Here is a 15,075-nt window from a genome sequence, read left to right on the forward strand (position 1 = left end):
CGAAGCCAACCATCCTGTGACCAGTAGCATCTGAAAAAGCTTAGTGAGGTGACTCAGCCATCTCTGCTGAGAGGGGATGGAGAAGTGGGTCAAGGGGTTACTTCCTGGGGAACAAACAGCCTAGGGAACCTACTCAGGGACTCAGAAGACTCCGCAAGCCATTCATCCCCTTGGCCCCTACTGTGACCAAGGCTAGGTAGGGACAGGCGGTCACCCCCCACCTTCTGCTCCTTCTTGCCTCTCTAAGTATGTAAACGTTTCCTTGTGTCCAGCATTCAGAGTGAGGACACAGAGTGGCAGGTCCACACTGCGTCCTTATCTTTTGTAAACGAAGGACTGAATCCAGCCTCTTTCTCTTGTGTAACTTACGTTGTTTTTAAGTTTACGTTTTAGAGTTGCAAGTTGTCTGTCTGTTTATCTGGAGGGCGTGCATGCCTGCTTTGTGGAGCAGTTCTTTCTATGTGTGTCCTGGGATGACATTAAACTTAGGTCACCAGGCTTGACTTCAGGAGTCGTCGCCCACTGAGCCATCTTGCAGCTCTTGAGGACCAACCATCTACAGCCTCCCCTCACTTTCTCAATTCTTTTCCCAGCCTGACTTGCCAACACGGAATGCTAAAGTCTTGCCAAGTGCCTTTTCTGACTACTCGAAGCCCACCTTTGTCTCTGAAGACAAACATGCAATCCACATGTTTGTAGCATGTGGTTACAAAGTTTCCAGATCCTCAAAGTCATGGTTTACCGAGACACAACACCATGAAGCCATGTTTGTAGGAGTACATCAGTGTGTCAAGGAAAAGAGAAATAAATTGACTCAATACATTATTTTCAGGGTCTTTTCCAAATGCTGACAATGTTCGTCAACAGACCTTTTAGAAGAGCAAAGCCATGTTTCTGCTGGAGCCACTTTTATTAGCTCTGCTAATTCAGCTTTTAAGAAGCTCCATGTCAAAAGATAGATCGTTCCTTTTCAACCTGCAAATCAAGTGCTCAGCAAAGATCTGTGACTCCACCTTTATTCCCCCAGGGGTGACAGAAAACGACTGTCACTATAGTGAGGATGAGTTCTATAATTCCATATTACTCATGTGCACTGCCTTCACACCTTGGTGAGGGTGCAGTGTGAAATTTCATGTGCATATAGTATGCAGTGATCAAATCCAGTCCCCTCTTTGCACCCTGCTCCCCTCTCAATGTCTAGAAATCATTACTCTATTCCTCATGGTAGTAGATTCCATATATGAGAATGTGTGGCATCTGCCTGTGTCTGGCTTATTCCACTTAACTATAATATCTTTCAGCTTCATCACTCTGCTGAGATGAGAGGATCTTATTCTTCTTTATGGTTGAAAAATACCCACACTTTCTTTGTTCACTGTCTGTTGATGAGCAGCTAAGCAGACTCTATATCTTAGATATTCGGAGCAGTTCCTCAGTAAATATTACCATGCAGGACTCTATCTATCTGTCTGTCTGTCTGTCTGTCTGTCTGTCTGTCTGTCTGTCTGTCTGTCCTATCTATCTATCTATCTATCTATCTATCTATCTATCTATCTATCTATCTATCTATCTATCTATCATCGATCGATCTATCATCTGTCTATCTATCATCTATCTCTATTTGCTATCTATCATTTATCATCTATCATCTCTCAAACAATCTCTCTACTTGCTATATCTCATCTATCACCTCTATCTATCATCTATAATCTATCTCTCTATCATCTGTCTATCTATCATCTATCATGTCTATCTATCATATATCTATCTCTATTTGCTATCTCTCTCTCATCTATCTATCTACCTATCATCTGTCTATCATCTCTATCTATCTATAATCTATCATCTGTCTATATCTATTTATCATCTATCTATCTCATCTATCTATCTATCTATCTATCTATCTATCTATCTATCTATCTATCTATCCTCTATCTATCTTTCTATCATCTATCTATTTATCTACCTATCTATCTTTCTATCATCTATCTTCTATGTATCTATGTATGTATCTCTCTATGTATGTATCTATGTATCTATCTATGTATCCATTCATCTATCATCTCTTTCTCTCTCTCTATCCATCTATCAATCTGTCTCTATCTTTGTGGTTCTAGGAATTGGGCATTCTTTATGGCGCTTCACCATGGAGCTACACCCCGACTTAGGAGATCTGATTTTAGCATTTTGAGGAACCTTCATATTGTTCATTGCAGTTGTCATACCAATTTACATTCCCATCAACACTATATAAAAGTTCAATTTTTTTCTACAGCTTTGCCAAATTTTTAAATACCCAATCTACTAGGATGCTAGTTACTGTAATTTACTTCTGATTTGTAATTCCATCATGACTAATAATATTTTTATGATATCTAATAATAATCATGACTGCGTATTTTTCCATGTATTTTTTTGGTCCCTTGAATTACTTCCTTTGAGGTATCTATTCAAAGGGTTTACCCTTCCAAAATCCAGATTACATATTTATTGTTAAAATGTTCAGGTTCTGGATAACAACTCTCTGTGAAATGAACAGTTAGCAAGTATTTTTTTCCTTTCTGTAGGCTCTCCCTTCCCCCTGCTGATTGTTCTCTTTGTGATTGTCCTTCATGCAGGCCACCCCTGCACTCCATTGATTGGTTGATTCATGATGGAGAAGCTTTCTTCTTTGTCTTTTAACAACATTTAATTACTGTATAACCACTGCATTGCATGCACATAATTTAATTTGGGCATGTTGCCTCTTTTTGTACCCCCACCCCCATCCATTAGTTTTCTTTGTTCTACACAGTTTACTGATTTTCATGACATATACATATAGGGTTTCATCTATCTTCATGAAATCTAGGGTTCACAAAGAAAGAAAGAAAGCATGTGGTAATTATCTCTAAGAAATTAACAAGTTTTGCTTAATACGATTGTGTCCAGTTGCATACACTTTCTTGAAAATGACATAGCTGTAGGAAAGTTTCATTGTGTGCATACTAACATACATTCTCCTTATCCATTGCTTCACTGATGGGCAACTCAGCTATTATGAAAAGTGCAGCTATACACATGGCTGTGCATGTATCTCTACTATGCTGACTCAGCATCTTTCAGATAAATATCCAGGTTCAGATAAATATCCAGGAATGACTGCGGCTGGATCCTATATCAGATTGCTTTTAACTTTTCTGGAGACTTCCATGCTGCTGTCCATAGTGGTTGAGTTCCTTTGCATTTCTATCAACAGGATTCCCTTTTGTCTACGGACTGGACAGCATTGGGACTGAGAGGAGATGGCACACCATTTCCTTCATGCTCACTGGACATTTATACTACACACTTTAAGAATCATCTGTCAATTACTGGCTCATTTACTGATTGAATTTTGGCTTGCTATTGCATTTTTAGTTCTTTAAATATTCGATATATTAATCTTCTGTCATATACACAGCAAGTTTTTCTGTCCATTATGTAGGCAATTTCTTCACTTGATTGTCTTCTTGCTGTATAGTTCTTTAGCACCATTGACTCCTATCTGCCAATGGTTGGTATCAGTTACTAAGTGCCATCCTTTCATATGGCATGGATAGAAGCTTATATTACAGTTTGGTTATGAAGTCCATTTGGACATATACAGTTGACAGATGTCTTTTACCTGCTCAAACATAGAACAGAGTATTATCTTCAGCTTATTTGTGCTTTCATACTGTGTTAATAAAGATATGTGTGTTACCTTTAAAAGTCTGTGTGTTTTCAGGAAAGAAAAGTACCAGATATCAATGAAGACAAACAGACAAGGTGATCCAGCCTCACAGAATGCCTCTGTTACTGTTTCCTCAAAAATCTACATCTAGAACAATTTCAAAGCACCTAGCTAAGATGGTCCAGCCTAATAGACTATTCTAGACAGGGACTTCAGATAAACTCTGCACTTTCCCATCACACAGAGGCTGGACAACAGCTAGCTTTCCAAGGACTTGACCATTATCTCAGTTTTCTCAGGATCCTCTAAAGATGCCATCTCTCACAGACAACAGGAAGCAGTCTAGAGAATCTGACACCCACATTTCTAAGAGGTGGGTGGGTGGTTTGGGGTCAGTTAGTGGATTATGGATGTTTATCATCATTTAAGGGGGTGGTTGAAAGTTGTTATTGGTTATGGTCAGGCAGGAAACTAAACAAAGCAGATTAGATTAAGGGATCTTTTTCTGAAAAGATAAACAAGAGGAGATATAGTGATGGCAGGATAAAAGGGTAGATTATAGAATCTACTTTCAAACTAAAAAGAAACTCTTAATCTCAAACATTTTTACATTGGTATGGATATTTTGCATACTGATACGAATTTAAAGTTATTTTTGTTTAACATACTGTATATGTTTCCACTCTTGTTTAAGGTAGTATACTGATACCGTTCATTTAAAATATAATACATAGTTCTAGTCCTTAAAAGCTATTATTATAAACTACTTAGGGTAATTAAAAATAAAGGCTAGTAGTTAGTCACCTATAACAATCAATTTATAGTCATGTTAGGTATCTTTTCAAGGTCAAACAGATATATTTTACAAAGATGGGTGACCTTCAAATACTTTAGAGATCTACAGAATATGACCTTTAAGATGTTTTAATAAGACTTTTCATGACAGTGAGACACGTCTGTTCCTGGAGGCACTAATCTACTTCAAAGAAGGATGCTGGGAATTAATTAACCTCTACATGGAATTTGTTTTCATTTTGGAAAAGTTAGTCACTGGGCAAAAAACTGCTCTGGCCCTGACTGCTGACAGTATCCTGTTCAAATTGGATGAGCAGGACACAAATGTTGACTGCCAAACTTTTCCAAGACAAGGTAGAACAGTCCTTCAAGAATTCCTGCTTTACAGAAAAAATTGTCAAATATTCTAGGCTTATAGGCCAAAGATGAATGCTCCAATGTTGCAGAGGAACTTTGTGTAACAGTCCAGGCAGCCAGGTGTTTCGGTCATTTCTAAAGTTTTACAAATTGTTTGTTTTGCACTTCCTGTTTACTTAGGTGCTATTTTATTTTTCTCAGGTCTCTGATGGGGTTGAAGACTAGATAGCTGTAGTTACAGTTTTCCTTGTTACCAAATTTAGAGAAGAAACTCACAAAAGAGATGTAAAATGTAAGATAATAAGGTTGAGAGACATAAAAGCTTAAGTTTTTATCTAAGAAAAGGTTTTAAGGTCTAAAATGATATTTTTAGTATGGTAATCCAAGTTATGATAGAAAATGATTTAGGTAAAAAACTTTGAACTCACCAAGGTAGAATAGATAATAGAGTATTTTCCCCAAAGTTGCCAAATACAAATGAATAGGACATTGTGAATGTATTATTACCTGATAACTGTTCTTATTGTATATAGTTTTACTATGGTAGAGTTAAAATCTTTCCCTTTTATTTAGACAAAAAAGGAGGAAATGTTGCAGAATATCTGATAAACTGTTTTATTTTGACTGGTTTAATAAAGAGTGAATGACCAACAGTTAGGCAAGAGAGGTTAGGCAGCACTTCGTGGAGAAGAGAAGAACACCAGGTCAATCTAGGCACATGAGAGATGTCAGCGAGGTGGATGACAGTTGAAAGTTACGTGCAGATGAATAGAAACAGGTCAATTTAAGTTCTAAGAGCTAAATGGGAACAAGCCTGAGTTAGAGGACAAAACTTTCATAATTAATAATACATCTCCATGCTGTTATTTGGGGGCTGACAGTTCATGAAAGTCTGACAAGAAAGTCTCATTACACTTTTCAACAAAGCAGAAGAAAAGGACACAGGCATAGGCTGGGGTAGCATGCCTGAGGCTACAAGACTAGGAGGGACAAGTGGGACAGAAGTTTCTGCCATCCCTCTCACAGTGGCTGTTCTATCCCAGCTCTTGGTGAGGATCTGTGACATGGTCTCAACTTCTCCATCTTCCCTGGCCATCATCACCCTCTTCCTGACTCCTAAGAGTTCCTCTGTCATATGGGCAGCCATGTCACACTAGCCAGGAGCAAACTCATTCACCAAGATAAAAGGAGAATGAAGCTGTACTTTATTACATTTTTTCTCAAGAAATTTTATTTCTTTTAGATATGGAATGTGCACACAATACAGGATTCTGATGTAGCATAAAATTCTAAGGCACAGGGGGCTGGAGAGATGGCTCAGTGGTTAAGAGCACTGGCTGCTCTTCCAGAGGTCCTAAGTTCAAGTCCCAGTACCCATATGGTGGCTCACAGCAATCTATAATGAGATTTGGTGCCTTCTTCTGGCACGTAGGTGTACATGCAAGCAAAACACTGTATACATAATAAATAAATCTTTAAAAATATTCTGAGGCACACAATATATGTGGTAGTGACCAGGTCTTCCTACTGTAGAGTCTATTGCTTTTCTAAAATAGATATACAACCCATAATCCAGACATATCCTATTTTACAACCTTAGTTTGTTTCTGCTGAATAACACGGTGGAGATAGGTCTGTATTAGTGCATGCAAACCTCACTCGGTTTTATTAACAGAAAACTACTGGTTCCAAGTCCTTTACTCTTTCCACTTCTTGTGGTGAAACACTACCATTTTACAGGATTTCCTCTTATATACTTTACTTTTGACATTAAGAATCCATTCCTATATATCACATATTATCATCTAAGGAGACAGAGATGATGATTATCATCTATAATTTTGTGCAAAAAAGGAATCTTTTTGTTTGGGTTTTGGCCCAAGATCCAATTCTTGAACCTTAGCAAGCTATAGTCATGTCCTTTTAATTCCAGCCAGGAAATATTTCCCCGTGAAAACACGTCACCATGAGAACAGAACTTAGTTTTTGTGACTCTTTCGACACTTTGATTCACATTAGGCCACCTTTGCTTCCGGCAGGATGCAGAGTTTACTGATGTTACAATTCATATCAAGCTGAGCCCATGACACTTACCTCCTAAGTTCATACCAGCTTGAAGACATTTCTGGAGTCTGCATGCAGGACAGTTCTTTCGCCGAATCTTATCAATGATGCAGTCATTCCTTCCAGCACATAAATAGTTGTGTTGCCCTGATTTAATAATAAAAAATGTTAAAATAACAACTACCAGACTAAAATAAAATGCTAGCAAGTATAATCAGAATAGGGTTCTTGTCTCTTTCCTGCTTTGACATTTATTCCTCAACACAGCAGGGCAAACAGGGTTTGTGGAGAATGCAGGCAATCTAACACCACTAAGACTTGGCTTCCCTGTATTGACACTCTATGTCAAACAGATTCTTCCACAGGAAGAGGAGCTGCCTACTTCCACTATTTGATTTTGATAATGGCTGCATGTGTTATGCATTTCCATCCAACATTATAAGCATAAGCCAGATTGCAGTTTCGAGTTGCAAAGCCCACTGTGCTGGTTGGTCTTATGTCAACTTGATACACAAAAAGTTATCTGAAAGCAGGGAATTTCAATTGAGAAAATGCCTCTATAAGATCTGGATGTAAGGTATTTTCTTAACTAGTGATTGAGGGGGGAGTGCTTAGCCCATTGTTGGGACCATCCTTGGGCTGGTGGTCCTGGTTCTATAAGAAAGCAGGCTGAGCAAGACATGAGGAGCAAGCCAGTAAACAGCACCCTCCACAGTCTCTGTCTTAGCTCCTGCCTTCGGGTTCCTACCCTGTTTGAGTTCCTGTTCTGATTTCTTTCAGTGATGAACAATGATGTGGGAATGTAAGTTGAATAAACCCTTTCCTCCCCAACTCACTTTTTTCTCTGCAGCAATAGAAACACGAACTAAGACACCTGGTTGCCATTGGCACATACACTACAAAAACTTTCAAAATCACACTAGGTAATCTTCAACCACTTCAAGGATCTGTAGAACATGGCATTTAAATAAATTAGGGTTCTGCTGACATGAGACACTATTGCTCCTAATAGCACCAATCTATTCCTGAGAGAATGTTGAGCACCAAAGACACTCTACTTGGAGTTTTTTTCTTCTTGGCATAATTGGCCTTTGGGCAAGGAACTGCCCACACCTCAACCACTGACAAGTACATGATATCCAGAAATGGATAAGCAGGACACAAGAAAAGACTATCAAATCTTGCCAAGACAGGGTAAGATGGTTCTGAAAAATTTCTTGCCTCTGAAAATGGTCAGTCATTTACACTAGGCCTTAGCCAAAGTTGGTTGTTTCAACGTTGCAAATGAGACTTTAGGTGATTGCTCAGGTAGCTAATTGTCTCTGTCATATTGCTCGCTTTAGAAGCTGTTTGATTGTACTTCCTGCCTGCTCAAGTAATATTATCTCCCTTTCAATGGGGTTGAAGATTATATTGTCATAGTTATGATTGCCCTCTTATGATGTAGCCAAGCCATTTCCTATATAAGACTTAGACTCCTTAGGATAGAATGTTTATTAAAACATTTAGCATACGTTCCTTGCTTAATATTATTTATACTGGTTGTAATTCTAATTATACTTGATTGTGTTCCTAGTGTAAAAAAAATCATACTAAGAAATGTTGGTCTTTCTCTGTGGGAGCCCACCTGAACTAAACAAATCCCATGTGGACACAGCACGGCCTCACAGAGGGACACCTACTGGCAGAACATGGAATGGGTAGCCTAGCTGTAGTACTCATTTGCTCATTTAAACATTGACTGAATATCCAGGAGATGCCAGATACTTCTCAAAGCAGTGAGGATACTACAAGGAATCAGGCAGACAGAAGTCTCTGCTGTGCTAACTTTCATCCAACGAGGGGAAAAAGAGACAACAGACGTGGTTGTCAGATAAATGAACAGCAACGAGACAGTGTGGGCTGGGAGGCAGAGGAAGGACATTTTCTCCTGGTGGGGAGGGTGCACAGGAAGTCCTCACAGCAAGGTTATTTTTAAACAAAAACGTAAAGGTCCTTCAAGGTACGTGCAGGGACACCCTGCCAGAGAGGAAAACAAACAAGGCAGAAAACGAGTACTGGGCAGGGCAAGTTTCAGGAAGAGAATGATGGTCCAGGGCTATCATGAGCCTGTTTGGAGGGCCTTGGAGGCCTCAGTATAATAACAGCTTTTGCTGTTACTCTGGGCGATAGAAGAAATCTTGAGAACTTCAAGCAGGACCACTCGTTGCTGTATGGAAAACCGACTGCAGTGGATTGAGGACAAAGGCTGGCGATCTATGTGGATGGGATGCAGTTGTTACATTTAGGGAAGAATGAAAGTGGCTTGGGTCAGTGTGATGGGGTAAAGGCAGCCAGATTCCAGATTCTTAGATCAGCTGAGTTGTTGAGCTGAAGACTTAGATTCTAGGTGAACCAACTAGAAAAATGAACTGCCTTTAATTGCGACGGGAAGATGGTAGGGGCTTGTGTCTTGTAAGAAGTTACCCCATCTTGGCCTTGGGCATGGGAAGTCAGATGCCTCCAAGTAAAGGTGTTTGCTGTTAGCCATCCGGGTGTGGAGTGAGGAAGTCTGGGCTTGCCATTAGCAGCTCGGGCTGCTGTGTAAGTCAGAGACAGGGTGAGAGCCTTCGGTGGTGGGCGAGCACAGAGGGTGCTGAGGGTGTACTGGTGCACTACTCCATGGCGAACAGGTTAGGGTAAACCCTCTCTTCAGCCCATTACTATCATGTCCCCTTGACTACTAATTTCTAATTATAATAAGTATCCAACAAAAATAATATACATTGTTTAATACAATAAATCACTTAAAATAATATTGGAGTCGTAGGCTACGCCTACTGCAGATGCCAAGCAGTTGTCACTCAGACTCTTCTCCAGAGGGAGAAATTAAAGCAGGAATGGGTAAAGTGACGGAAGACAGAATCAGAAGCACAATTCAGAAGGCCTGGGGGTGCTGGTCTTTCTTGAGGCCAGAGGGCTTTCTAAAGAGCAGCTGGTGATATAATTTGCTGGTGGTCTAGCAGCACGGAATGTGCCCTTTGGAAGTAAGAAAGAGTGGAGCGTTCTTTGAGCAAAGCGCCTTGTTCTACCAGGCAGATTTCCTCTAGCGCCTGGCACTCTGTGCTTTTTACATCTCACGAGAGTGAGTGCACAGCCACAGGCTTCATCTGCACCTCACAAGGAACTGAGTCAGCTTCAAAGTCTGAAGAAATAATGAAATGTAATTTTAATTTATTTCAGTTCACCAAGGATTTATGGCTGTAAGACATTTGCATAAGGTATTGGTCTCATGGGGTGCAAATTTCTTCTCATTTCTATAGATTGGTGATAAATGTAAAGAAGTCTCATTGGTATATAAGACTGAGCCAGAAATGGTCTCCATCTTCCATGTGCACAGAAGATTTTCTCTGGCTGTTCTTTTTAGGAGTGGATTTCAAAGGCCAGGATGAATTTATGATCAGTATCCTTTAAAGATACAGGATCCTATAACACCGGCAGAATGGTTTCCCTCCTGGGCTATGTTCCATTTGTTGCATAGGACAGGAGAATTGCAGGAAACTACTGCAAACATCTTATAATAGATATCAGATAATTCTGTTATATACTTTTTAGTTGTGCAAACATTAGTAATCTGTAAAATTTAATTACAATTTTATAAAAAGTGCATGGGTTTTGTGAGCATATCTGTCTGTGCTCCACGTGTGGCCATGGTACTGGATCTTTTGGAACTGGAATGACAATTGTGGCTTCACATGGGTGTTAAGAATTGAACCCTGGTCCTCTGGAGGATGAGTCAGTGCTCCTAACCACTGAGCAATCTCTTTAGCTCCAACATTGAAAACCTGAATTGCAAGGATACAAATGCGTGATTTGTGCTTCACCCTTAGTCTCTATTACATCAACAAGAACAGACCAAAAACCATGAGGATGGAGTTGGATGACTTCCGTCCTGTTCATTTCTCTTTGAAAGCCTGTTCTCTCAGCTAAGGCAGCTAATCCAGAAGAAGTCACAGTGTAGGATATGTGGGATAAAGAATTTCGACAGACATACTAACACAGGCAGACAATCAGAACCCTGACTAGACAGTGGTGGCCAGGAATGACAGCCAAGGAGCTCAGCAGTCACTCAGCAGGTTCTGGGATGCTGCTGCCATTCCAGCTTACAGAACAATCAGGCCCAGATCCATGCTTCAGACACATAAGTCTTAAGGTTATGTGACAGGTTAGTAGAGTGGAAGTCGGGGTGACTGTTACAGGTCCCCACAACATGGGAGATGCCTATATGAAAGTAAGCTTTTGTATAGCATATAGAGAACTAGAGGGGTAGTTCTGGGCTAAAAAGAAAGCTAAGTGGCTAAGAAAACACACGCGACTTCTTATTGAGCTGCATAGCAATTGTGAGGGCAGTTCTGCATTTGAGCAGTGACGTAACAGCCTGAAGTAGCCAAGTCTCCTTACTTACGAACTTTGCTGCAAAAGGTTGTGGCGAAAACCTAGCAGTGATCAAATGCAGGGAAACTGCCTACTCTAGTCAAGGTCTTGTGGTTGACTAGCTTCCCCCAACCCCCTCCACCAAAGCCTTGTGATCCATGTAGTATAAGATGGCTAGAAACAAACCAAGAAAAAAATGCCTTAATATTACCAGAGAAAAAAGACAGGCTTTGGAATTATCACAGACTATGGAGATCGATTGAGAAAGTAGGGTATAGGAGGGGTATGAGACTCCAGAAATGACCACAGGACACCAATTCAGTGTATGAAACAATTTAAGGCTGAAAGAGATGAGCAGGTGTATCTCAGTAGCTGCCCACCAGAGGGGAGCAGAACTTGAATTCTACAACACTAAGGAGACACAAAGACTTCTGACTTTCCTTCGAGACCCCAAAAGGTTCATGCCCTACAAACGGGATACTGTATCCCACTGTTAGGGCAAAATAGATTCCCCAAAAGTTAAAAGCAAATAAAACAAAGGTTCTACAAGTTCAAGGTGATTTCCAGTGATTTAATTGACTTCTAGATGTAACCAGAGACTGCCTGTTTGTTTCCAACTGCTCAAACCTAAATAATAACACAAAGCTATATTAATTACAACACTGTTTGGCCAATGGCTTAGGGGTATTCCTAGTTAGCTCTTACATCTTAAATTAACCCATTTCTATTAATCTATGTATCACCACGAGGCTGTGGCCTACCAGGGTAAGGTTCCATCATCTTTCTCCTTTGGTAGCTACTTGGTATCTCCTTGACTATTCCCCCTTTCTTTCTCTCTCTCTCTCTCTCTCTCTCTCTCTCTCTCTCTCTCTCTCTCTCTCTATTAACCAATGGTAACAAAACATATTCACAGCATGCAGAGGGAAATCCCACATCCACTAGATTAAAATTCATCATCTTTTAGGGAACTATAACAAAATGCAGAATCTTTGGAATAAGCCAGACTATGATAGGAACATACAGACAGAAAAATATTAGCCAAAGTCAGTAGAAAAGAAGAATTAAGTGAAAGAACTTCATAAATAACCTAAAGGCTGGAATTAGAAGCACCTGCGGGTTGGAGTGTGCACAAGAGATGGCTCGAGGAGTAAAGAGGTGAAGCCCATGAGACGGAGGAGTAACAGTACAGACAGACAGACAGATTAAAGGATGAAAAATAGATATACAATGTTTCTCAAGCAATGGTGCCTGTTATATGAGCATCACCTAAGAACTTATCAGGAATTTATATTCACTGCCCTTTTACAAAGCTCTGAGATGGGGTGTTGAAGTCCATGTTGTATACTGAGCAACACTACCATATAATATACCACATCACACTATAAAAATAATAAGGAATATAGTTTTTGAGCTACAAGAGAATACTGAAAAACAATCAACCTAATGAAAGACCTCAAAGGAAAAATAGGTGAACAATTAACATGGAAAGCAAAAAAATCAAAAATATAATCCAAGCATAAGTTCCATTAAGAGTAAATGGTCTACATGACAGACTCCAAAGCTACAGAGAAATCCTGTCTCAAAAAAACCAAAAAAAAAAAAAAAAAAAAGAGTAAATGGTCTAAATATTTGAAAGTCAAAAAAAATGGTGGACTAGTTTAAAAAGGAAGATACAGTATTTGCTAAGGTGTATTTTACACATGAAAATCAAGAGATTACAGATTAAAGGATGAAAAATAGATATACAATGCAAACAGTAAGCATAAGAACGCTGATGTGACTACATTAAAAACAGACAAAGAAGACATAAAATGAAGAGTGATATGGAATATAATTTTACACTGATCAAACTGGAATTATAACTACCCAAATATATATGTATATATATGCGTATATATACACACACATATACAGTCAAATAAAAACTGAAGCAAAACCGTTTACTTATAACTGGAAATATAAAAATCTATCAGCAGCCAGGAAAGCAGCTACTATCTGGGTAGTCAGGGAGGGCGCATAGGATTTGAACACTGTTATTTAATCACTTTCACCTGTTCCTATTTGGGTGACCCAACTGCACAATATACATATTTTATTTTAAGCACACGTAGAAAATTCTGAGATAACACTGGGAAAGGATTGAAGTTATGTAGATAATTTAAAAGCATTTATAAACAAAACTCATACTCAAAACATAAGAGGCTGATGTCATTGAAAATAAGGCACCAAATTTATAAGTATGAGCCAAAGAAGAAATCACGTGGTATAAACAACTGAATATTTTAAATTTAGTAACAATGGAAACTCAACAAAAACTTGGATCCGATTAAAGCTGCATTTAGTGAGAATATTTTTAGCTTTATCTGCTTATACTAGGAAAGTATAAAATGAAAGATCTAAGATCTACTTGTAGAAACTAGAAGAAAAGAGAAACTGAATCCAAATGAATAATGCATGAGATAGTAAATGATAAGAAAGAGATAAGCAACCTAGGAAGATCCAAACCAGTTGTTCCTCTGTTGATTCACGTCGGGCCACTGTAGGAGCTAGAACTAGGCTATTCTCAATCCAGTACCACAGAGCACCTTGTGAGTCTCAAGGTGAGAGTGTAGGGTCTGGCTCAGGAAATCTATCAGTGCAGTGATCTGATCCCATCCGGAGGGGGCAGAAACTGGAAGCAGAGTGGGAAACACACAGGGTGGGGGGTGGGGTCCTCAGGAATGTGGAAGGGAGCACATGGATTTCAGTCTCGGGAACGAAAGTTCTAGCAGAAGCTGTGACCATTTCAGCGTACTGATTTTTATCTTGCCAAATTAAGTTTTATAAAGTTGAAGGCTATTTACGCAGTGAGTTGTTAATTTTAATTTTTTTTTTTACTTTTTAACTATTACTAAGAGTAACTAGTGGGTAAAATTCACTTCTTTGTTGAGGGAGATGTAAAGATCAGTGGTTATTTTGATAACCCATGATTCCCAACTAAGTTCCATCACTGTCAATACACTATACACAGCTACCCATTCAAGAATATCTACAATTACAAGACAAATAATTTAAAAAAATTATAGGAGAATGCAAATGTCCTGTAGTTTTCTAATAAATTTTATTTAGCTCTCATAAAATTGAGGAAATTCTGTTTAGACAGATAGCTCATAATAGATAGTGTAGAAGACATTTTAGAAAACCCATATATTTCTATGTCATGGAGGAAATAATATATATTACCCACTAGTTACTTACACATAGTACATGGAACTTGCAAGGTAATGCTGGGTAGACACAGACCCATAGTAAAGTATGTTCACCCAAGACTCCTAAGTAGTCGGCTTACAAATGATGCACAGATACAAATACATTTTTGCTCCTTTTCCAGCATTCCATCCCTGAGTTCCCCCCATATGTGTCCAATAATGCAACGAGCTCTAAGGAAGTATGGAAGCTCATCCTGACATTGGGAGGTAGAGATAAAGGGTCCAGTCTCCAGGGCAAGTGTGAGGTCGGCCTAGGCAATAGGAAACTCTGCCTAAAGTCCTTTCTTTGTTTAAAGGAAGGAGGGAGGAAGAAGGGAGGGGAAAGGAAGGAAGGAGAAAGGAAGGAAGAAGACAAGTTTTAAGGATTTTCAATGAAGTCAGCAAGGCAGGAGTAGCTTTCTGTTGTTGAGTGTTGATAGAGACTGCTGATCTCCCAGGAGAAGTTGCTCAGTCTGTGCTGCCCGAGGCTGTGGCAGTGTTTGGGAGGAAAGGCAGCTGGTATGG

General features: G+C 39.4%; 1 protein-coding gene across 6 annotated transcripts in view; it reads right to left on the reverse strand.

The window, feature by feature from the left end:
* The window catches only part of Nr3c2 (nuclear receptor subfamily 3 group C member 2), a 322,027-nt gene that overhangs the window by 90,294 nt on the left and 216,658 nt on the right, over nucleotides 1-15,075 (reverse strand). For all 6 annotated transcript variants that reach the window (XM_075976497.1, XM_075976498.1, XM_075976499.1 and 3 more), the window contains one exon: nucleotides 6,941-7,057. In XM_075976497.1, coding sequence (XP_075832612.1) covers nucleotides 6,941-7,057 — 117 coding nt within the window. The remainder of the gene's footprint in view (nucleotides 1-6,940; nucleotides 7,058-15,075) is intronic.

This window comes from Microtus pennsylvanicus, chromosome 6 (assembly GCF_037038515.1).
Source record: "Microtus pennsylvanicus isolate mMicPen1 chromosome 6, mMicPen1.hap1, whole genome shotgun sequence".
Taxonomy (NCBI): Eukaryota; Metazoa; Chordata; class Mammalia; order Rodentia; family Cricetidae; genus Microtus; species Microtus pennsylvanicus.